The sequence below is a fragment of the Poecilia reticulata genome, linkage group LG19 (assembly GCF_000633615.1).
Source record: "Poecilia reticulata strain Guanapo linkage group LG19, Guppy_female_1.0+MT, whole genome shotgun sequence".
NCBI lineage: Eukaryota > Metazoa > Chordata > Actinopteri > Cyprinodontiformes > Poeciliidae > Poecilia > Poecilia reticulata.
In genome coordinates this window covers 5,860,990-5,886,064 of record NC_024349.1, presented here as the reverse complement: position 1 = coordinate 5,886,064, position 25,075 = coordinate 5,860,990, and the positions used below count along the sequence as shown (strand labels likewise).

The following is a 25,075-nucleotide window of genomic DNA, read 5'->3' as shown; positions in this document are numbered from 1 at the left end:
GGGAGAGTTCCCCTGGTGTTGCTAGGTAACGGGGAGAGTTCCCCTGGTGTTGCTTGGTAATGGGAAGTTTTTGATACGGCTCATTTTCCAGACACCAAAAAACTTTTAATTATTGCCCTTTTTTTAAAAAGGGTTGGACTGTTTTTTTAGAAGCAGTTGATCCCCGAATGGAAAAACCAAAACATTCAAAATGTGGATTTTGTATAGTAGTTCCCCTCTAACCCTTCTAGACTGAACGTATCGCTGGCGATCCAACCAGATTTGCAGTACCGTAATCCCGCCACACGTTGCGCTATCTGAAAAATTCAAATGGTTTCTGAAAGGGGAGACGTTGCGCTTTCCAGCCGATATCAGGTTATTACGGTAATTTCACCCCCCAACATAGCAGGAGGTGAAATTAATCTGAGGGACGCTCTTTTAATAGACGGTAAATTGCAAAAATAACTTGCCAGATATTGAAAGTTCCAGTTGTTATTGGTAAATGGGCAAATATATTTACTCACGGGACATTTAAAGAACTTCGTACAATTAAAATAAGCAGAAATATCCAGGCGGACATTGAAGGTTGTGTGAGATCTAGCAGAGGACATTTGTTTTGTCAAGAAGTTGGAAAAATGGGGTTTGGTCTACGTGGCAGGAAGTTTGTAATGGAGGCCGGCGTGAGACGGAGCAGGCAGTGGGCGGTCAGAGGAGATGAAGAACTGAGGCGACAGCAGGCCAAGCGTTTGGTCACACAGGCAGCGGCTGATTAATTAAACCCCCGGTTTGTGTGCAGCTCCGCGGCTCGTCTGGCACCTCGCCGAACGCCGTCTCATTTCTCTGAGACACAACGCAGCCTTCCTCGTTCGCCATTTTAACAATAATGTGTCTTCCTCTGACCTCTGACCTCACACTGGCATCTTAATACGGTAACGAATCCCTCGCTAGTTTGTCATAACATCCATTGAATTCAGTTTTCAGATTTTACCAACTCATCTCAATAAATATTGTTTTATTTACTTAATTTGTAAACGTGTTAATTTGAATAAGAATAAAAATTTACACCATTCCAGTAAAGTTACCAAACGAGTTTTCCCCACTAATTACTTTCTGGAAGCAGATTTTCACAGATTATTTGGAAAAGATGTTACATTTAACTGGGAACAACTTATTTTGTGGCTCAAGCAACCAACTACTGTAAACATTAAAACTAAATATTTGTTCGGAAAATGCGATAAAAGCAATTAAACTTGAAGTGTAGATGAAACCTGAGTGAAGCTGCTCTGATCCTTAAAATCACACAAAATTTCTGTCAAATGTTTGTGCTGCAAAATTTTTGTTTGTGCCGCTATAATTTTAAAGATACTAAGAAATGTTTCCAGAGGTCATGAAAGGTCAACCAGCACCCACAACCTTCTTCAAATCAGATAAAATCAACTCCACTATGTTTGTGTAGCAACATTTTTTGTTCGTGCTACTTCGACTTTTAAGATATTTATGAAATTTTTATTTGATTTGGTAAACGTTGGGGGACCTGGTTGACCTTTTGACCTTTATACTTTTATTTATATCTTCAAAGCCAAAGTGGCACAAAAAAAATGTTGCTGCACAAACGTAGTGGAGTTGATCGACACCAATTTTGTCTGTTTTGAAGGCTGGTTGACCTTTCATGACCTCCGAAGGTGGGAGGGCCTCGTCGTCGTCACTCAGATGAAAGATGTAACAATGAATCTTCAAAATATGAAAAACTTCCTCTTGATCTTTGTTCAGGTTTTCTTTTCTCTTACTGTCAGAATTAAAAATAAAAACTGAACTGAAAACAGGGAAGGAATTACAGTCTAGATCCAAACAACTCAAAGCCTCCAAAACATAATTTGTACCACTTTTTTAAATTCTAATGACTCCTGACTTTAATTTAATTTAATTTAATTTATCTGGAAGGGACAATGCACATCAATTTACATTTTTGTAAATGTGCCAGAATTAAATAAAATGCTATTTTTTCTCTGGACGATGAGTAATTTCTCTTGCTAAAACAAAATAATATTATGCAAGTAAGTTTAACATGACTTAACAACATAGTTAGTCAATAAAATGGAAAGAAAACTTCAACACAATGATTATAAAAGTTATGAGGTAATTCAAACTAAATTAGTTCTTTATATACTTTTGTTGTTGTTTCAGTAATATTAATAAAAATTACAAAAGAGACACAAAATAATTGAGATTCTCAGATTTGTAATACAGGTAGGTTATGTTAAAGTTGCAGAAAGTTGAGTGGAAGGAAAAACTGTGGCAGAAAAGAGTGCACAATGAACAGTGATGACTAATAAAAACTCAACTGACACCAAACAATATTTAGCTAATAAAAACTACCAAGCGCACTCTTAAAACTAATTAAAACTCACTGAACAAAAGTAGAATAATCTGAGAAATTTGCAAAAATAAATGCTCATGAATATCTGATGTAAATGTACTTTTTAACTGTATTTTAATTTACAGATATGCCCCTAAATGTGTTTCAAATTTCACCTCCAAACGACAGATCTTGTTTGAAATGCTGGATTAGTTTCTGACTTTCATCCGCAGAGAGACGGACAATGAACGCCGAACTCGCGCCGCCGTCCTGAAAGCTTTTCTACGTCAGCCACGTTTAACGCATGCCTGCACATTCCCGCACACACATCAGCAAAACTGCCTCCAACGGCCTGAAACTCAGCAGTAAACTGCCTGAAAAGTGACAAAACAGGAGCAGGACAATCAAGTTTCAAAGATCTGTTGGTAATTCTGCATTTCTTCAGCGTTTGAAACAAAAAATTAAGCATTTACAAGCCATATTTACAAAAATCAGGTCCATTTTGTTGAATCTCATCRTCTTCAGGTGTAAACTGAGTCAAATCAAACCCAGATTTGCCGAACCAAAGGTTTGCTCCAGCAGCTTCGCCAACAGGAAGGAGAATAAATAATGAATGATGTTCTTGAAACAGCAACCCGCAGCAGCAAACAGATAGCTGTTTTTGAAGGGACGGCGCAGCCCATTGTGTAAACACAAACCCAGCGATTGGAGCCGAAGCAGCGACCGCAGACTCTCTGATAGTAACCTTGTTAAATATATAATTAGCTGCCTCTCAATTTCCCACAGGTCTGGTTACCACTGGCCAGGTGAGTCGTTGGCACTGGCAGAAATACAGACTCTAGAAAGGCTTAAGCCGCTTCCTTTTGTCGTAAGAAGCCACAATTTAATGTGGCATTAGAGGTTCATGGTGGTCAGTGGCCAAAATCGATGAGTTAAAGTAATCAGCAGTTGTTTTTCTATTAAAAACACTGTTTTAATTGTTAGCTTCTTTCATTTTACCCGCTCACCAAATACATGAAACATGTRGTATTTCAATAAAACCAGTATATTGTAGGTCTGAACAAAGTTCTCAGATATTTGCCTTAACAGAAAACAAATATTGCATTTTTCTTAACTCTATATTTGAATGTTTTCTATTTTAWTGGTCTCAAAAAAAATTATTTATTTTTTTAAAACTCTCTCTGTATGTAGCCAGGCTGTACAAATATGAATCCGTTTAACACTTTAAACCCAAATGAGCAGCCATTTTTGAACACATAAAACCAGCTGACGAAACGTGCTGGAACTCAGTTCGGGTTGCTAGGTGACGGGCGGAATTCCACTGGGGTTGCTAGGTGACGGGCGGAATTCCACTGGGGTTGCTAGGTGATGGGCGGAATTCCACTCGGGTTGCTAGGTGATTGGCGGAATTCCACTCGGGTTGCTAGGTGACGGGCGGAATTCCACTGGGGTTGCTAGGTGACGTGCGGAATTCCACTGTGGTTGCTAGGTGACGTGCTGGGCTTGTCCAGGTTACTAGGTGACGTTACATTCAAGAAGGTTTTCGAGTTGAGTTTGAGTTTTACTTTATTGAACGTAGAGTAATAAAAAATGTTTAAACAAATGCAAAGAAACGGCTTATATTCCAAACACCTAAAAACTTATTACCAAAATAAGCAGCTGGCTGTTTGTTTTTAGAAAACGTTGAGACCCAAATGGAAGCAATAAAACCTGCAAAATGTGAATTTTGTGTAATAAATCCCCTCTAAGTGTCCATGCTGTCAACCATTTCTTGACAGTCAGTTTCAGGCCTCTCTTGATATGAGGAAGCTTGTTTTGTTTTTTGCCGTACAGATTTAGACGCAGACATATATTTGGATCGAACGGAGGCTGACGGGAGCATTTAAAACGCATAAAAAGAGCATTCCTTGTGATGTTAAACTCGACCCAAGAGGCTGTTCATCAGGTCTGATCACATTTCCAGCAGTATGGTACATGCTGAAAGAGGAGCTTCATTCTTAACTAAGGAGGAGAAAATTACTGTTTGAGCGTCCCACTGGAGTAATTGTTACTCACAAAACAACTCGGGGAGGAAAGAGGTGTGTTTGGACGAGGCAGCAGTTTCAGAAGGCGTTTTGTATGAAACATGGTGGCCTCACCCACAGGCCAGCAGCAGCTGCAGCAGCTGCAGCAGCAGCTCTTAATCTGCAGCTTGTTTAGCTGGTCTGATGGGCGGCGGTCGCTGCACCGGCGTGCATTAAGGCTCCTCTCTGCGCTGCATGTGGACGTTTGTCTGAGTTGCCACATAAAAGTGGAGGAAAGAGGCTTAAAGGTGCAAGAGAGAAAAAAAACTCATTTAATCTACAGAATAAAAATATCCAAGTCAAATCCTGAAAGTTTGACTCATGTTGCCATTTATAGTATTTATAACCCTTGACGTTATAAACRTCAAAGCATTTTATTTAGATATTATGCGACTCAATATTTGCAGGCAAAAACAAAAAATTTTCATCTTTTTCTTTCACCAAATCATTTGTTAGTGATTTTGATTTTGAACTTATTTAARTGAACATGAACTCAAAACAGATGAATGAAATAAGTTTTTACAGCATTTTAACAAATTGAGGCAGGAGTTTTGTTGWAGCCTGGTGCATCAATATAGAAATACAACTCTGGTTCTTTAGTTTGTACGGTAATTATATTTTAAACTTGCTAACTTTTTTACAGTTTTATGGATCTAGAGAAACATATTGGGAACAAGGCCAAAACTTCTTCTAGTTGTAAAGAGGAAGGAAAAAGAAACCTTATCAAATAAGTTTGTWTATAAAACTCTTAAAAGTGCGGTGCGTATTTGTATTACTGTACTTTGAAAAATACAACTAAATACCTTAAAAAGTAAACTATACTCTCACTTGAGTCCATCTGTTTTTAATTTAATCATAGCATCTACAACTATTCTGTGACAGAATTASAGATTATTAAACATTAGTATGAAAAGAAAATTAACATTTTAATTTACTTTTAAAAAAATAAATAAATAAAAATAATAATGGAAAAATTAAGATAATAAATAMATTTCAGAAAAGTCAAAGTTACCCTGAAAAGACGCATGATCCAGGTTGCATCAGTGATGTAGAACAGAGGTGTCCAAAGCATGGCACGAGGGCCATTTGTGGCCCTTGAAATGATTTTATTCGGCCCCTKAGCATATTTCAAGAATGGTAAAAATTTGGGCAACAAAATAGAAAGCAATAGCTAATCACWAAAATTTTGTAATTTTCTGTTTTTGTTTTAATAAGGAAACATTACAACTTTATTCTTGTTATATAGTTTATTCTTGAAATATTAAACTTCATTCTCTTATTATTACAGCTTTATTCTCTTATAAGTTTATTCTCTTAATGTTATGATTTTATTTTTGTAATTTTATCACTTTATTCTTGTAATTTCATTTTTATTTTATGTTTTTTTATCCCTAATACTTTGTCAAACTATTGAACAGGTAAAAAAAAAAAAAAAAAGAAAGACAGAAAAATCACTTAGATTTTTTTTATTCAGTTTGGTCACCGATGGCTTAGACCTAAATCTAACTGAGACTTGCATCTGCAAGGGCAGGCCACACTTTTCAGATCTTTATATGTAAAACATTTTTTCCATTATTTTTCTTCCATTTCAMAATTTTGTGCTACTTTGTCCTGAATCATAAAATCCCAGTGAAGCACGTTGAAGTTTGTGGAKGATGACATGCTGGACGTTCACTGGGTGAGAACATTTTCCAGCTCAGTGTGATTGAAAGCACAGAATAAACACCAGAGAGAGTAAAAACTCAGCATGCAGACGTCAACACTTTGCATGTCAGTAAGACGAACCATCAAACTGAACGTGTTGCTTACGTTCCTCTCCAAACTGTGAAACTGGCTCTGTCACATGCATGTGTGCCGATACCGATGACAGCTTGTTACAGTTCATAATTAATGACGCATGAAAATGTGACGACAGTGTAAAAACCGTACATGAAGAGAAATGCTTGGCAGAAAGCCATGAAGCGCTCAGGAAATGTCTTTTTGAGGCAGAGGCGGCAGCTTTAGTCGTGATTCCTACCTGAAGTGTCCCACATGTTCAGCTCAATCCTCTGCTTGTCRATTTCAAAGCTGGCTGTGTAGTTCTCAAACACGGTGGGAACATAGTTCTGCAACGAGATGGCATGAGGTCAGAGAAATTTGGGCAGCGTTTTCCTTCCGTAGGACAGTCAGATTTATATTTTTAACATAAATCGCTGCGTTTCAGGGAGAAACCAKCGCTGAATGTCAAGAGGAATTAGATGGAAAATAAAGGATTTCACAGCTTTGACTCATTTTCAAAATTAARAATTTATGTCTATTTGCTTTGATTATGTAAATAAAGGTACAAAGTTATAATAAATAAATCRGTTKCTAGCTTCTAAATTGATACCAATTTATTTAGAGATTCCATTTAGTTACAATTAAAGAAAACACGACTGGCTAATGATAGAATTGATTTTCTTTCTTTAAAGTGAATTTTTTAAAGGTACAGTAGGAGGGAAATCCCTGCCAATTGTGCTTTTGTTTGTGTTTGGGTTGGTGACGTCACAAGAGGCACGTGCCAATGAAGGTGAATAAGAAACTTTGGACACATTTTGAAATAGATTTCAGCCACATTTGAATAAAGATAAGTTCAACTTTATATATCTGAGGCAGAGGTTGACTTATGTATTTATTTTATCGATTTTACATGGATTACAGTTCACTGTGCTTAATCATTTGGACGGTATTTACTTCCAAGCAGCAAAGTCTATATTTGAAGCTCTTTATGTTAAATGTAAAATCATTACTTGAATTGTTTGTTTAGCAATTTTATTGGAATCTTAATCAACATAAAAGCCTTTAAAGACGTGATGAAGTGCGCTCCTGTGCTTCCCGGTGCGCAAATGTGCGCAAATTGACATTAACTGTCAGCTGGAGACTCATTTAATTATTGATTTTTCTTCCTTTTSTAAGAAARAAGAAGCATGAAAAGTAAAATGATCACAACAGTTTACTTAAATATGATCTTTTTTTGGATATTTTAACTAAACTAGAGACTGTATCTTAGAAATGTCCGTTGCAATCATATGCATGTTTGAATATAACAAAATTATTTCTATTAAGTTATAACTTTAAGACTGACAGCTAATAAACAAAAGCTGATTTTTCAAGTTTTATGCCAAAAACAGTTAAAATTTAAACCGTCGCATCGCCGTTTTATGAGGCTTTACGCACCGCAGCTGATGAAATATCCGCGGATGCGTTTTGTTTTCTTAAAATAAAAAATAAAAAGTGCTTTTACCTCTGGATACGAGTCTTTGGCAAAAACATGAAGGAGAGCCGTCTTCCCGCACTGAGAGTCCCCGACCACCACGATCTTACAGCGAAGTAAAGCCTTGCTCTCCATCACTGGATGGCTCTGCTTGTCATTTAGATCCGGTCTGCGGGTCGTGGAGCAGAGGTTCTGGTGGTTCCGGAGGATTCCTCCTGAGAAATGAAACGACGGGGGAACAGTTCAGTCCCACACGGTGTCTGTCGGGTTCGGCGGCACCATGCTCCGCGCTGCGCTGCGCTGCTCTGCTCCAACAGGCGAGGAGTTCTGGGATCATACCTGGATGTAAAGGTGACGCCATTAAAGACCTGCTTCCGTTTCAGTTCTATCACAATAAAAGCGCAAAACGTTTCTGCAAAAGTTTGAAATGACATTCAAAGATTAAATGTATCCATCTGTAAATTAAATGCAAGTATTTTTGAATTGAATCTAAGTGAAACACAAAAMATAATTAGGTTTCAACGTTTTGGCTACACTGTAAAAAAACATTTTATGWCTCAACTTGACTCAGTCTAGTTTCCTYGTTGTTTTGACTCYGTTAAGTTCTGTCAACTTAAATTAAGTTCAAAACACTTGATTSCTGCAACTTCAAWTAAGTTGACTTAACTGTCTTTTGCAATTATATTGAGCTAAACACGATTAGATTTTTTTTTAAGTTGACCCAACTTATTTAAGTTTTTACATTATTATACATAGCATTTTACATTCTTTTCTTTTACTTTTTAACTAATTTCTAAGTTAAGTTAGCTTTGCAATGTTTATTTTTTTTACTATTTTTTATGTTAAATGAGAAGCACAAAGTTTTATGGACATTATTTTTATTCAAGTCAGGAACATTTTCAAAATTCATACATCAAAATTTAGCAAATTTCCACCAAAAAACAGAAACAAAATTTATTTAAAAAGAAAAAACCTTAAAGGACTGAAAATGAAATTGCAATATATTCGTTTGTAGATTTTAAGCTAACAATTMTGTTTCTTTTTCTTTGAAAAGAGTGAATATTAGCTTATTGTACATATGAGAGACTTTTTCATGAAAAAGTAAAGAAAAAGTAAATAGAAACAGAAACTCCAGTRGCTGATACTGTTTTTATACAAATTAGTGTTAGCAGTGCAGCACAGCTAGCTGTGAGGAGAAGCTAGAAAAACATCTAGGTTAAAAAAAAAGTCAGGAAGGCAGTTCAAACTGCATGAAAAAAACATAAAACATAACATTGTTATCATGTTTGATTGTTCTTTCTCTTTTTCTCCCTTTTAAATATGTCTAATATTAAACATATTGTTACATTTTTTTGCAATTTAAAGWAATTGTAAAAAGAAAACTAGATGAGACAACAAAATTAATTTGAAGKCTGAGTTTTTGTACTTCCTGTTTTTCTCTGACTAATTACAGCTCCATGCTTTCCATCAGTTTACACAACTATTCAGTTTGCAAGTTTGAGTGAATAAATGGGGTAAAATAAACGGAATAAATAAAGAAGTTATTTAAAAATACTTTTCTCGCTCATATAATTGAAAATAAGAATGGGGCGTTACTTTTAATCTGGTGAATCTGGTTCATTAAATTGCACAAGACGCGGATTGTTGACATTTTTGTGTAATGACAGGAAGTAATGTAGCTGCTCTGTGAAACACTGYGAGTCTTTTGTCGCTGATAATGTCAGATTTGTTCGGCTCAGGAAATCTCTACTGTTGATTAGTTTTTAGCGCCATCGTCTGGCCAAAAATGAGAAAAGTAAAAATGGAAAAAATGGATAGCAGCAACTTCAGTTTTTAAGCTGAAGTTGCTTAAAAACTTCAGCTTAAAAACTGAAGTTTTTAAGCTAAACTATAAACCATTTTGTTTATAGTTTTAAATCTTGGTATTATGGAAAAAATGCACATGGARAGTCATTTTTTTCTATTTATAGCTGGAGTTCCGTTGCTAATAGCACCATATGAGCTAATAATATGATTAAAAACCTAAATATCAAATCAGTGTTAGGTAAAATTGACGTTTTAATAAATGTTTTACATCATCTTATAACGTAATCYCTTCATRAAACCCAAACCTGGAGTGTTGCCTTGATTCTTCATGTGATTCTTGATTCAAATGTGGCCCGTCGGAGCTTTTTATGTGGCCCTCTAGTCTCCAAATTACATGAATAAGTCCCTCCAGTTTTCTGCAAAATCTGCAAAACTCACTCAAAGTTCACACAAAATCAACAAATCCCCACATTTTTTCAAATTTTTACTGCAAATGTTTCTCAAAATTGGCGAAAAACTCTGGGTTTAATTGACTGCTGCCTCAGCCTTACTTGATGTCAAGTTATATAAGTGATCGATACGGCGATTAATAAAAAGTTAGGTTTAACATCATACATTAACACAAATATCATAAAAATTTTGAAGAAATATTTCTAAATTAGCGCCACAAAATCTGTGATTTTGATTGCAAAAAAAAAAACAATCACAAAATCCTGGATGAGCTGAAAAGATGATCAATTTTTAATTTTAAGAAACAAATAGCTTTTTATTGACATTTTTACAGTTGCATTGGTTTTATCAATACATCCTGGCACAACCGGCCCTTTAAGAAAATTCAGATTTTTGATATGGTTTTAATAGACGTTCATGCCTCCCCGCAAACTCTTTTCTAATACCGCCCTGGGCGACTGCCCATTTGTTCCACTACCGTCTAAGAAAAGCAGACGATGAACATGTACTTTTATTTTTCAGTACCACAGTGGGTCATCATGCACCAAATCAACAAAAGAGTGACTTCCTGTAAGGAAGTTTTGTTAGTTTACAGCAACACAATTTAACAGGGGTGTGTAAACTTTTCAGAGCAAATTTAAATGTAAAAGTCAGACCCCTGGATTGGTAATACTTCTCTAACAACTCCATCTGAACTTCATTAAGGAATAAAAAGTTCTGGAAATGTTGTGGAAATTTCAGAGACTCAAACTCGCTAAAAAAAWAAAAAAAWAAAAAATCAGCTCTGTGTTTGTCACCACTTCCTGTYAGCCTCATTCAGTCAGCAGTAAGAAATGTAACAGCAGCAGCTCTGAATGCAGGATGCAAGTGTGTGTGTGTGTGTGTGTGTGTGTGTGTGTGTGTGTGTGTGTGTGTGTGTGTGTGTGTGTGTGTGCGTGTGTGTGTGTGCGTGTGTGCAAAACACTGTGGGTGTGTTTTATACTTCAGCTAGTCAGAGCAAAAAGTCTAAGTTCACTGTTTAACAGCTGCTCCAAAAAGACAACGAAATAATGCAAAAATGCTTTAATAAAAGCTTCAATTAGTGATCAACAACTAGGAAACACATTTAATCCAATCTGTTTTATTTCTCAATCAATGGAAGTAAGGAATTATATTTCTTTCAGCTGTAAACTGGATTCCAATGTCCGGGTTTTGTGTCTCTCCGCCTCACATCCCTGAAGTTTTTTATGCCAACATAACAGATCTACCAGTTTTTCAAGCCTCCATCAAGTTAGTCAGAGAGAGGAAGTACAGCACCGGAAGTCAAGTTTACCTATCACAATAAAAGGTTTCTTTATTATTTTTTTTCTACCGTGATAATTTATCCATATTTTAAACTTGAAATTTCAAATCTGACACTAAACAAATAAATCACGCTAAGAAAAGGTGACATGCTTTCATATTTCATGTACTGATTTATGTATTTATACATTTTCACAACTGCTCAGCTTCACTGATATTTACGTATACGACAACATTATCTATAGGAAAAATGTTACACATATTTAACAAATAAATTTAAAAAATAAAAACAAGAAAACAATAAGCATATGGAGAACATTTTAATTCTACTAATTTAGAAAAATATTTTTTCCTTTTTTTGCAATGGATAGCCCAGGGCTCCAATTTTTGGGGGGCACCCACAGATATTTAAATTTTTTTTAATTTGTTTAATGAATGCATGTTTTGCAGACTTTATTGTTTATGTAAGAATCAATACCAGGTGAGTTAAAATATTTTGGTATTTTTAAAAATATAAAAAGTACTCAAGTACTTGAAGAATACAAATTAACGTAATTTATTTTGGGAACAACAGAAGTTGTTCCCAAACAACTTACTTAACAGGGACTTATCAAATTTTCCATCATCAGTTCATACCTAATTATGTATGAAACTACCTATTGATGTACTTTAATTTACAAAAGTAACATTTTTTTCCTAATAAATCCGACCTTTATTATTATTATTATTATTATTATTATTATTATTATTATTATTAATTTATTTTCTGTTAAAAATAGGCTTTAAAATGTTTTTTTTTTGTTGTGCTACTTGCCTAAACGAGCCAGCTGCCCTTTGAGTTTTATTTTGAAAATACCCACCGGAAATCCTGTGGTTATTGTGTCGCGCCTCATTTTAACCACTTGTTGAGTGGAGCGCACACGGGAACCAGAGAGAGGCAATCTGGTTTGCAAACAAAGCGGGTGTCTTTATAAGGAGCCTCTTATTTATGAAAGCTGTTTGAATCGGAAACATCTTCCTTTAAATTTCCCGTTTCCGCTTCTTGAGCCTCCGGACTCCAGCAAACGGACACGAGCTGAAAATCTTGTGAAAGCTTCCTAAAAGTGGAGAAGATGATGTCTGGTGAAGAAGAGGCTCCAACTCCGCAGCAAGAACCGGAGCAGGTGAAGAAGACCGACGAACCTCCACCGGCCGCCGCCGCCGCCGAAGAAGAAGAGGAAAAAGCCAAGCCGGCGTCAGGCAGCGGTAGCCCCGCAGCAGCTGAGGAGGAGAAGCCCATCACCTACCGGGCTCTGGTGCTGACGGGATACGGAGGCTGCGATAAGATCAAGCTGCAGGTGAAGAGCATGAAGAAGGCGTCGCTGAAGGCCGGGGAGGTTCTGGTTCGGGTCAAGGCGTGCGGGCTGAACTTCGCCGAGCTGCTGGGGAAGCAGGGGCTGTACGAGCTGCTGCCGTCCCCGCCCGTCACGCTGGGCATGGAGGGCTCCGGGGTCATCGAGGCGGTGGCGGAGGACGTGACGGACAGAAAAGTGAGTAACTGAACGCGTTCACGCGCCCACACGCACGGCCGGTCAGAGGTTTTATGGGGGCCAGAGCAGCATTCAGGTTGGGGGCCCAACAGCCTCCATATCAGCTCTGAAATTCCTGTTATTGATAATTTTTAATCATGTTTGCGTTTGGGTGTTAAAGCTGCAGTATGTAACTTTTACTTTAAAAAAATATGTGGGTTTGTTTGTTTGTTTTATTTTTTACATATTTGTTAAAACCGTCACCATGTTGTGACAGATTAAGACACAGATAATCTGTGAAAAGATGTTTCTCCTTCCTGAGCTACTACTGCCATCTGAAACAAAAAAAGCACCAGTCCTATCCCAATAAGCAATAAATCAATTAATCACAGGATAAACTGAAATGAGCTCATTAATTTCCATTTGCATGATTTATCATTTTTCTCTTCTCTTTCTGCCAAAAACCAGATGACGAAAGTCTTTTTAGCTAGTTTGTGTAGATCAACTTTGTTCAAAGATTCTTCATAATTCATTTTATTTGTTGTTTCTGTTGTTTTGCTTTTTTATTTTGGATATTTAAAATGTCTTCCAGTTCCATTCTTAAATGTTTAATATTAGAGAATGTGTTCTAGCGTAATTACTTGGAAATGGCCTTAAACCAACAATATTGTTGTTTGTTGTGATCAATTATAGGACAATTTATTGTTTAGCTAAATTTATTACCACTCCCAATCAAAAACCACCAATCAGAGCCAGGAGGCGTCAATCAAGCTCATGTAGTAGCTGCTAAATGTGCCCAATATGGAGAAACAACTTACCGTTATTTGTGGCTATGCTAACTAGCTTGATCTAAATCAATAAGTAAATCAATCAAGATAATTTATATAACACATTTCAGCAACAAGGCAGTTCAAATCATAAAAATACAAAGTCACAAAAACACCACAGTAAACATTATATTTTATTAAGTGCTATCATTTCACATCAAAATGTTGGTCAATGTTTCATTCCAACAAGCCGGTTTTAAGTCTGACAAAACCTTTTAAAAAATGCTTTTTGTGTTTAAAACAAGAGAGTTGATCGTTTGCTTTTTGAATAATTGTGAGCCGTTCATGTACTGCGGGGCTTTTTCTTCTGAAAGCTGTGTGGGATGAAGCTCTCTTCCTGCATTATGCGCCACTCTGGTCTTATGAAAGCTGCCACTGTCTGGTTTACGGCGTGGCCTTCAGGCCTTTTCTTTCCCTCACTCAAGCAGGAGCGCCTCATTTCCCTCCTTCAATGATAAGAACTTTCCACATATTCATTTAAATTACTGCCAGGGCTGACATGTGAACAGATGGATCAGTTCTTAACCAGCAGATCGATTATTTCTGCTCTGTGTTCATCTAACAGAACAGATCAGAGAGTATTAAAAGTGTTGGGACATATTATTTATTATTTGAGGCACCTTTTCTTGAGGTGTTCATTTGTACTGATCCACAGGTCAGTGGGTTTCCACAGGCATGCTGCTTTTTTATTTTATTTTATTTGCATCTTATTGAAGATAAAAGCAGAGCGAGTCATGCTAACCTTGCAGCTTTTGCTAAAAGTTCAGCTACTTCCTCTGGTGGCTCAGACTGTAAGGAGCAAATCACATCTCCTTAAAATGCATCTCTCTGATTATATTAAAAATATATATACTTTATTGATCCCAAATGGAAAAATAAATGTTTTAGATCATGTTATTCAGGTTTCTTCAAAGGGTTGTTGTAGATACTTATAGAGCACATGTCAAACACAAGGCCCGGGGGCCAAATCTGGCCCTCTGCAGCTTTTCTGTGGCCCTTTAGACTCCAGATAACATCAATAAGTCCCTCCAGTTTTTCACAAATCTGCAAAATTCACACAAACTCAACAAATCCCCACATTTTTTCTGATTTTTACTGCAAATTTTTTTCCAAAATTGCCGAAAAACGTTGGGTTTCTGTGACAGCTGCCTCGGCCTCACTGGATGTCAAGTTACATCTGTGATCGATTTGGCAATTACTAAAAAAAACACTTAACGTCAAATATAAGCTCAAATATCGTCAATTTCTTACAAATATTTCCAAATTAGCACCACAATATCAATGAATTTGATTTCAAAAACGATCACAAAATCCTGGATGGACAGATCAGTGTGAAAAGATGTTTAATGTTATTTAATTTAAAAAACACTTATTAAATGCTGAAACAAACAGATATTTACTGATATTTTAACAGTTTTATGGATTTTATCAATGCATTCTGGCACAGCCGGCCCTTTAAGAGCATTCAGATTTATGATTTGGCCCAAAATAAAAAAGAGTGAAAATGATGTCAGAGGTTTTATTTTTAGCACAGCTAATGTTACAACAGCAAGATAAAAGCGGGTAACTATGGCAACCGTCCCATCCATCCATTTTCTTGCACCCTTGTCCCTTAGTGGGGTCGGGAGGGTTGCTGGTGCCTCTCCAGCTATCGTTTCGGGCGAGAGGCAGGGTACACCCTGGACAGGTCGCCAGTCTGTCGCAGGGCAACACAGAGACACACAACCATGCACACACACACACACTCACACCTAGGGAGAATTTGGAGAGGCCAATTAACCTGACAGTCATGTTTTTGGATTGTGGGAGGAAACCGGAGTACCTGGAGAAAACCCACACATGCACAGGGAGAACATGCAAACTCCATGCAGAAAGACCCCAGGCCGGGAATTGAACCCAGAACCTTCTTGCTGCAAGGCAACAGCTCTGTGCAGCCCCAGTTACGTCACCATTAGCACAACCGGCAACCGGTGACAGTTTAAAGGCCAATCGGCTCTTTCCGAATTGTTCGCCCATCCCCTGTGTTTACAAACAAATAATTCCTCACAAGCTGTCAGAGGGAAGCATTTCCTGTAGCTGTCTGTGTCGCAGTGAATCTGAAGAAGCCTCTGAAAGAAGACTCTAAACTTAGTTGATTTCCCACGAGAGTTGGAGAAACACAATTTCGAAACTGCAGTGTTTCCATCACATAAGAGAAAAAATTAAAATCACATGTGAATAAGTTTTTTCAGAAACAACATCCTCCAACTACTTCCTGTCGGGGTTATTTTGGTCTTTTTCAAAATTGCTGTTTTTCCAGCAAGCAAATTTATTTTCGTAATTCCAATTTGCACAGTTGTTGTTGTAAAGCAGCGTCATGAAGAGCAGACTCAGGATTGTCCATAAAATTATCTTAACTTATCTTAGTTTTTACACATAGAAAACACAAAATGTTCACATTTGAAAGAGTAATGTGTTTATTATTTAGTTTTTCTGCTTTTTATAAAACGTTTTAAGAGTAGGCGCCTTAAAATCAGAAGTCTATAGTATCCTGCTTTCTCTCTATGTTTTCTTTTGGGTTTCCTGGATGCTTTTCTTTTTGCATTTACAGAATTTGTTGCAGCTATTAATACACCCCTGACCTGTTCTCATGCTGCAACCACAAGCTTCAGTGAACTTCACAGGGATTTTATGTGATAAAGCAACACAGAGTGGCATTCAGTTGTCCAATGGAAGAAAAATAAAASTTTTTCTGCAAATAAAATAAAATAATTGTTGAGCATTTTCATTCAGCTTCCCTGAGTCTGTACCTTTTGCTGCAGTTAGGCTGAAACTGCAAAATAAAAATGCTATTTAAAGCTAGCAAACTGTTGACGCTTAATTGTAAATGTCAGCCTTTTGCAGAAATGCATAGTTGATGCACTTTGTAAGGTGCCAAAACATGAAATGCATCTCAGAGCGAGACTTCACTTCTTGTTTTGAGGCCAAATTTAGATTTATTCTTGCTGACAAACTGAAACATTTTTCAAGCGTGATCTGAAGATCAGCAGTGCCAATTTTAGTGATGTCCTTAGAATAGTTTCAAGAACCTAGACTTTTTGATGAAATCCATTATAGAGATGGCATACCGCGACCTTCCGCTGCCTTAACAGACAAAATATTAAAGTTAAAAATTCAATGTCTTGGTTTTATTAAGTCTCTTCCTTTTCCAAAGTTGCAAGAATCAAAGTGTTGTAGGCCTCTGTAGGAAAAAACCCACAGTAACCCAAAGTCGGATTTTGGAAGGAACTAAATATAATTACTCAATTAAATTGATGCATATGGAGTAAAAATACTTTTTACAGTATTTGTACTGCATTGCACATTTTTACTTTTACTTGAGTAACTTTATTATGAAGTACCTCTACTCTTAGGTGAGTAAAATTTCTGGATTTTCAACCCACTAGAAGAAAAACAAATACACACATCTGCAGTTTTTGATAAAATTTATTAAGATTTTTATTGACAGAAACTGATTTGCAAAAGATTCTCAGCATGATTTTTAATGTCGCATCACATGAACAAACTCATTCATGTGATTTTAATTGCATTTCTAAAATAACAGAAACACCACAATTGCAAAATGTAGTTTTTTTTCAACATTAGAGGAATATTGACAAAGTTTTGCATGCATTTGTAATGGAAACAGTTACTTAAACTACACCTCTGAGCTGTTATGTAATCTATATTTACGTCTCCAGTCATTGGACAGAAAGGTTGCAGCTGCATGTCTGTGCTACACTAACTCCCTGCCTGCAGCAGGCTCTGCACTGGAATACTAAAACTGGAATGCAAATGCAGCTCTTCATAATCAATGCATTTAAATGAACAAAACAGTTTGTTCTGGTAGGTTTAAAACGAAGGGAGCGGCGTACTTTATCAACAACGAGTCCGACTGGCAGGTACAGCTCTGCTTAATCCTCCTTCACAACACCCAACCTGACCCTATTGATTGTTTTCAAATCATTGTTATGCTTTAAAAATAGTAACCTGTCTTTGCTCTTTAAAAAAAAAAAGCAACCTTGTTTGTTTTATTTGAAGACTTTCCCATGTTCTGTAGCGAGTGTAGGAATAAGTTTGAAATGTTCTGTACTGGGTTTGGTTGTGCTATCATACATGGTTGATATGTTTGTTATCTAAGTTTTACCAAAGCTGCTCATTATCCCTCGCTGTCTGTGAAGAATTTCCCTCCGCCTCCTCTTTCCACACTCTTCCTCTCATTCCTTTTGCCATGTTTCCCCTCCGCTTTCTTAGCGCAGGATTCCTGTAAACACTGCAGTGCGATTTAGGGCAGAAACCTCAAAAAGGAAGTACAGGAAGCAGTCGGAAATCCCAGCAGAGTTTGGGGCTAAAAATCTGAAACTTATCCACCCTGAAGATGTGAAGATTTGAAGAAAAATGGAGTCCGCCTCCACCGCGGGTTGTTTGGCTTCGTTTTGTGTAAGAATTTGGGTGGGCCTTGCAGTGTGAGAGCAAAGAGCTGCAGACAATAACATAAAAGGATGCCAAAGTGTTTCTGGAGCGAGGCGGACCAGGACAGTGTCTCCAGATAAGGACTGCAGGGTGTGGCTGTTTCATAAAGCATTTGAGAACGGGACCGACTGGCTGTGGGGGTCAGGATCCCTTTAAAGCTCATCATCGATTACAGTGGGGCTGGACAATAAATCTATAACTATACATATATCTCAACAGACGTGTGATCAGTATCAATACATAGGTTTCATGTGATGTCACACGTCAGTGAACTTTATAACTGGCAGCCATCTTGACAGTCAGTTGCTGTGTAGTTGCTATGACAACAACAAACAAGCCACAAGCCTAGAAGTAGCTCTCGCCTTGTTCCTAACTTATAAACAAGTACCTTACAACTACTACTACTACTCTATGTAATACTAAGATAAATATCAGTTATATTTACTGTAGCACTTGCTACCGAACTAGCAAAATTAGCTTAGATAATGTAGCTTTCATCTGCTAGCTAAGACGGACATGTAGTCTGTGTGTATGCTACTACATTTACTTATTCTACTAGTTACCAGAAGCTTGTAGTTCACACAAAGAGTTTGTACAAATCCATTTAAAAGTTGTATGCACTCTTCGTGTTCACTAGAATGGAGGCAGCTTGTCCACAACACATTTTCCTTCTCCGTCTCATACAGATCGATCTCGACAGCAGCCATTTTGCTCATGTATCTTTCTCTCGTGCATTGGTCAAGAATATCCACGTCTTCTTTTTGTTGGTCTCAAAGCCATTTGTCCATTGCTCATGCGCTCGCCTACTAAGATGGCGCGGATCACTTATAGAATATTCACTGAACTCCCGATCCAGAACCGCACAGCTTTCTGGGAGACATAGGCAGAAGAAAGGCTTTAGTCACTCAATCTCTCACGGCCAACTAAGCAAGGTTGGTGGAGACAACTGACTCACTCACTCTTTGGTTACCTAGCAACCCACTTATTCTTTTGGTTACCTAGCAACCACCTGTTGAGTAATTTGCACAGCAGCAGTTTCAGGTTTGGATGTTTTACAGTTTTCATCAGAACAGACATAGCCTTCAGGTTGCCGGGCCGTTTTAAGTCCCTGGTTCTGGTGCTGCTTTCCCAACAGATGGTATCAGAAGAGATTACATTCCCCACAACAAACTCTGACCTTTTTTCTGTTGAAAACTAAAATCATCTCCTCTGTTTTGTTCATATTCATAATGAGCGTTTCGGCTGCAGGTTCATCCGAGTATCGCAGATGTCAGGACTTTGACTTGTGCTGGGACTCTCGGTCACTAAATGTTAATAAAGTAGTGACTTATTAAAAATGCAGAACATTTATTAACTTTTGTGAAATAAAGCAAGCACATTCAACTGACACAGATCTTGTTTGTTTACAAAAATATGTTGACCATAACGGTGTAAAACAATCAATTCCCCAAATTTTTGGTGATGTATGAATTTCTTTTGTTTTTCAAATCTATGATGATTTATAAAACTTTTAATGCAAAAATCAGATGTGGTTTTTTTTTCTTTTAGTTCATTGTTGAGCATTTCACAGTAAAATTTACTTTGCCATTATTTTTTAATGCAAAGTTAAATGGAATTAAAAAATTTCCATCAAAACACTGAACACAAACTTATTTGGCGGCAGCGGACTTGTGACTTGACTTGGAGGAAAATGACTTACGAACATCTTTGTTGCCTACTTAATCCATCTCAAAGCAACTTAAACCACACATATGATCTACATTTGTATGTGAAAATATAAATGTACATGACATCCAACTTTCAATGGTTTTCAGGGCCTAGAAATGACCAATTTAATTTAGAGCCTTAGGGAACGCATCTATTTTTTATGAAAAAGTAAAAAAATAGAATTCTGACTCTTTTCTCAAACTTAAGATTTTTTTTTAAGACTCCGAATTCTGACTTCTCTGAATTTTGATTTTATTTTGATAAAATTTTGGACTTTTTTCTTTGGAATTCTTTTTTTTTTTTTTCAAAAATTCTTTTTTCTTGAATTCTGACTTTTTTTTTTCACAACTTTTTTTCTCTTAATTCTGACTTTTTTTTTGTCTTGTAATTCTGACTTTTTGTCTGGTAATTACAACTGACTTTTTTTCTTGAATTTTTCTTCCAGAATTTTATTTTATTTTTTCCATCATTCTGGCTTTCAATCAGAATAATGGAAAAAAAAGTCAGAATTTTTCTTTCTTCCGTTGTTCTAATCCTTTTCCATAAGTTTTTTTCTCTCTGCCTTCGCTCTGTTGTCGCCACAAACCCAAACGGCATGAATGATTTCTTAAGCAAAGAAAGATTTTACCAAATAGTAAAAAATAAATAAACAATTAATCTCCATTGAACAGGAACAAATCAACATGTGTGCAATTGAATTTCATTCTGCTTGCACTGAATTGCTGTTAGATTAAACTCTGACATAAATATGTTTGTTGCTGTTTGCAGAATCAAAATAAGAGTTCTCAGATGCAACATATGATCATTTAAGTACCTTTCATGTTAATTCTGTATTCCATGATTATATCCTGCTTGTTGGATGACCTTTCACTGCCCTTGACGCCCACATCTTATTATTTTTAGTGGGTGAGATTTTAAAGTGGTGAAGACATGGTGGTGAGACGACTCAGGGAAAAGTGAATAATTGGTGTCACCATCCTAATATTTGGCAGCAATATTGCAATTACATGGTTTCCTGAGGTGGTGCAGTTTTGATTTCTCTAAATTATATTTTTATCTTGTATTGAAATGGTGCTACATTCTAAATTCAACTTCATACCCATGAATGACAAAATTGTGACGAATTATGGAGGCAAATATTAAAAATGTTCAAATCTCATTTTTAGTTCAAGTTAATTTCCTGTTTTTTTTATTATTTCAGATTAAATTGTTCATGGTTCAGATCCTTTTAATTTTGGCTCAAACCAAAATAACATCTTCTGGTAATTTTTATTGGATATAAAACACATTTAAGATGGGTACAAATTGACGCATCGTTGCTAAAAAAAGGAAGAAAATGTGAAGTTGGGTAAAACCGAAACTACAAAAATCTCAAATGGGGGGGGAAATGTAAACCAGCGTACCCTGCTTGATACTTTGGATTCTCATAATGGATCATGCATCTTCGTTGGGCTACAAACGGCAAACCAAAGCAAATTTCAGCATCATATTCCTTTTTTGCTACCAACTACTCCCTCATTTGCATTTATACAACTTATGGTGTGTATTTATTTTTAAGAAACTGACAAAAAATCCAAGCTGAACTTTCATTCAACCAAAAAATGACTGATTTCTATTAGAAACTGTCATTCAGTAGTAAGAACAGCTGTTTCAGTTGCTGTTTTTGAACCTCTGAACGTAAAATCAGATCAAATGTAAACTAGGGGTGTTTGCCATTAATTTAGCATAGATGGCTCTCCTAGGAAGAAAACACACTTAAACTGCAGTCATTGTAAATAGAAATTATATGTATTTATTTATTCTACTACTTTGTAAACAAGCGGTCTCCTGCAGAACATAGAGTCGCACAAGATAAATATATAAAACAGATTTAAGAATAACATACTGTACAGTAATGACAAAATTACTACATAAACTATAGTGTGGTTATGAAAGGTAGTGTACTCTGGTCCTTAGGAATGTGCAACAAAATAGGACAATTTTACATATTTTACAAAATGTGCAATAAAAACAGACTATTTACAAAGTGACAGTAAAACTGTGCAAATGGCATCAGAAACATTTGGGAGCAGTGATGGTTATAAGGTCCAACACACGGTCTGCAACCTTTACAATCCAAAGAGCCATTTTTGCCTTCTGTCCGGCTAAATAAAACGTGTTTGTTTAGAGCCACAAATGTGACGTGACCTTTTGGGGGGAAAAAAAAAGAAAAAGACAACTCTTGATTCAACATCTGTAGTAAGGTTTGGTTTTAACAATATCATAAATGTGAAGTTTGTCAATGTTTGTTTATTCTTTTAAGTTATTTTTGCTTAGTCAACAAGTTGTTTCTTCGGACATTTATTGATGTTTTAAGTTCTGTTACGCTGCTCTTGGCAGTTGGTGGTTACCATAGTGACCGGTAACTGGCAGCTCCTCCCCCTTTTTCGGTTGCCATCGGTAACTGTGGAGCAGAAGCTTCTGGACTGATGTTAACCACCAACTTGATTTTTAGTCTTTTCTTAGAATAAATACAATGAGTGTGTCTGTCGGGAAGTCAACGAAAATCTACTACAGGAAATGTGTTGAAGTACAACCATTTTTTTATTAAAATTTTGGGGTTTTCAAATTAGGAAAAGCTCTTTCACAAAAAGAGGATGAATAACTATTTTTAATGTTTTTTTTTTGTTTGTTTTTTGTGAAAAGGGGGCAGTAACCCAGGGCAGCGTTTTTTTTTTTTAGGGGTGCCCCAAAAAACTTTTTTTTAAATATAATTTTTGATTTTTAACGATTGCATGTTTGGCACATTGTACTTTTTTAGAAATTATCTGCCCAAATTAAGCGAGTTGTACTTTTATTTTTAGATTTTTATGACTGTGAATAATATTCAAGTATTTGGAAATTATGAAGCTGTAGTGAAGTTTTTCTGGGAATAACATGGATAAACCTAGCATGCATCAGTTCATACTCGCTGTTGTGGCTACATTAATAGCATTACCTATTAATGTTGTGTAATTTGCATTAGTATTAAGTCATTTTTCTGTAATAAGGGTTAATAAATACACAAAATGGAAACTCATAGAAACACAGTCAGCAGTTAAAACATTACATTTTGCCGCCGTTACACATCAGGCTGTTGATTAATGTTTAATTTGTTATGTTTCAAAAGCAACTCTGAACAGGTGGGTTTTCAGTCTAGATTTAAAGGAAGTCGGTGTTTCAGCTGTTTTGCAGCTTTATAGAAGTTTGTTTCAGATTTGTGGTGCATAGAAGCTGAATGCGGCTTCTCGGTGTTTGGTTCTAGTTCTGGGGACGCAGAGTGGACCAGAACAAAAGATAAACACATGGATGAGTTGCTCTAGATCAGTGGTTCTTAACCTTTTTTGAGGTACCAAACCCCCCAGTTTCATATGCGCATTCACCGAACCCTTCTTATTTCCCCCCCCCGCCAACACAAAAAATACTTTGCGGTATTCTGATTTAGCAGTGTAATTATATTAGCTGTGTTACCACCCCCACGCCACTAGAGGCAGTAGCAACCCCGAAAAGATGCGACTAAGGAGCAGATTTAGACTATAGAATTTTGTAAAAACGGCAAGTTTTGCTGACACAAGCTCAAATCCATGCCGAGAGTGGAACTCCTTCAATCAGAGCTCCTCCGCAGCTCTGATTGGCTAAGCAATGTAACGTGATCCTCTGATTGGCTAAGCAATGTAACGTGATCCTCTGATTGGCTAAGCAATGTAACGTGATCCTCTGATTGGCTAAGCAATGTAACGTGATGGCAAAGCGGGGCGTCATCACGACTTTACACAAGTGTGTCTTCACCTCCGCGGCAGATGCTCCGCCGAACCCCTGAGGTTCGATCGAACCCAGGTTAAGAACCACTGCTCTAGATCTTGCTGAGACATTAGTAATGTTCTACAGGTGATAGAAGGCCGACTTTGTAGCCCTCTTTATGTGGCTCTGAAGCTTCAGGTCAGAGTTCATCACCGTTATGGTAATATTATTACTCTTAACTGCAACACCACCTAGACAAATCTGTCTTTTTCTCCCCATACTGTCCAATTCTAGTGTTCATCTAAGACATCTAACCACTTCTTTCCCTGAGTGACCTCTTCCTCTGTTGTTTAGAAGAAGTTTGTCCGGTTCATTGGGGTGATTGTTGAATGTCTGGGCACGCCTAGCCGTGTAAAAACTCTGTCAAAACATGTTTTTACAGCCCTGACTCCAGCGTCGCCTGCAGTCACTTAAGTTCATGCCGTCTTTTCAGGAACTGGTCTTTCCCCTTTCTTAAAGTGACGACCATGCATTTTCAGGGTCACCCTGCAAGGCAAAAATGTGTCACAAATTTCAGTGTCCAGCCGCCGGATCAGATCAAAAACAGGGGAGTCATCTGAGGTGAAAGTAAAGAAACATTTGCAGTTGCTAAAGAAGAGTTGCAACATATGAAAGCTCCTGTTTATGTCTGTGGAAGAGACGTCTAATGTCATGAGTTGTTCTCTGCAGGAAGTGGGTGTGTCACTCGGCTACTAAAACTGTTGACGAGGAAGCAGAGTAGCGTTCGCAATCAGATCACACTTTTCCTGTGTCCTTTGCTGTTTTGGCCCCTTTTCTTAACTATGATGGGTTTTTTTTCCATTTTGAAGAAATGCAGAGCATAAACATTTTCCAGAAGCAAGAAAAGAATCCCAACAAAAGTTTTCTCAATGCACTGTTTCAGTTTATGTTCAACTGTACAGAATTTGGTTAAAATTTTGGTTAAAGGTTAAATATTTGTTGTTGATCAAACTTCCAAGTGACTTTCTGATTATCCTAAAAACTTTTAGGAAAATATTGTGTTAACTGACGAGTCAAAATGTCAAAATTAATTTCATCAAGCTGGGTGACGTAGCTCAAAATTAAAATCTGATTGTTTTTAAGACCACATCCAATTTCTGATTTTAATCAGATTTTTTTTCTGCTAAAAAATAATTTACAAATGACAGAAAACATTTTAAACAATATTTTTTTTAAACGATGTTTTTAAATATGTTTCAAAAATATTTTTTAAAATATAATTTTAAAAATGTTGTAAAATACATTGAAATGATTAGTTTTTAAATATTTTAACAAAATATTTTTTGAAAAAAAATTCAAAATATATATTTTATTTTCAATCATTTCTTTTTGTGAGTTGTACAAAGGAGCATTAGGGCAAGAATTTTTATTTAATTACAAGAAGATAGTCATAATATTAGCATTAAAAACACAATTTTACCATAATGTCTTAAAATGATGAGGACAAAGCTCAAATTTATTACCAAATTTTTTGGTAATACTTTATTTACCAAAAACTAAAAACCAGCGATCAGCCCGAAACCTGGGAGTAGTGATGGACTCTGACCTGAACCTTC

The 25,075-nt window shown here is 36.6% G+C and overlaps 2 protein-coding genes across 2 annotated transcripts in view; one reads left to right on the top strand and one right to left on the bottom strand.

Moving 5' to 3' along the window:
• Positions 1–7,962, bottom strand: part of LOC103481273 (rho-related GTP-binding protein RhoN-like) — a 36,478-nt gene extending 28,516 nt beyond the window's left edge. Inside the window, exons 1-2 of the mRNA XM_008436662.2 lie at positions 7,661–7,962; positions 6,416–6,503 (exon numbers count right to left, since the gene is read on the bottom strand). Of these exons, the coding sequence (XP_008434884.1) occupies positions 6,416–6,503; positions 7,661–7,765 (193 nt within the window). The 5' untranslated portion in view covers positions 7,766–7,962. The remainder of the gene's footprint in view (positions 1–6,415; positions 6,504–7,660) is intronic.
• A 4,103-nt stretch (positions 7,963–12,065) lies between these two features.
• LOC103481272 (synaptic vesicle membrane protein VAT-1 homolog) overlaps positions 12,066–25,075 on the top strand; it is a 23,953-nt gene continuing 10,943 nt past the window's right edge. The window contains exon 1 of the mRNA XM_008436661.2: positions 12,066–12,696. Coding sequence (XP_008434883.1) covers positions 12,280–12,696 — 417 coding nt within the window. The 5' untranslated portion in view covers positions 12,066–12,279. The remainder of the gene's footprint in view (positions 12,697–25,075) is intronic.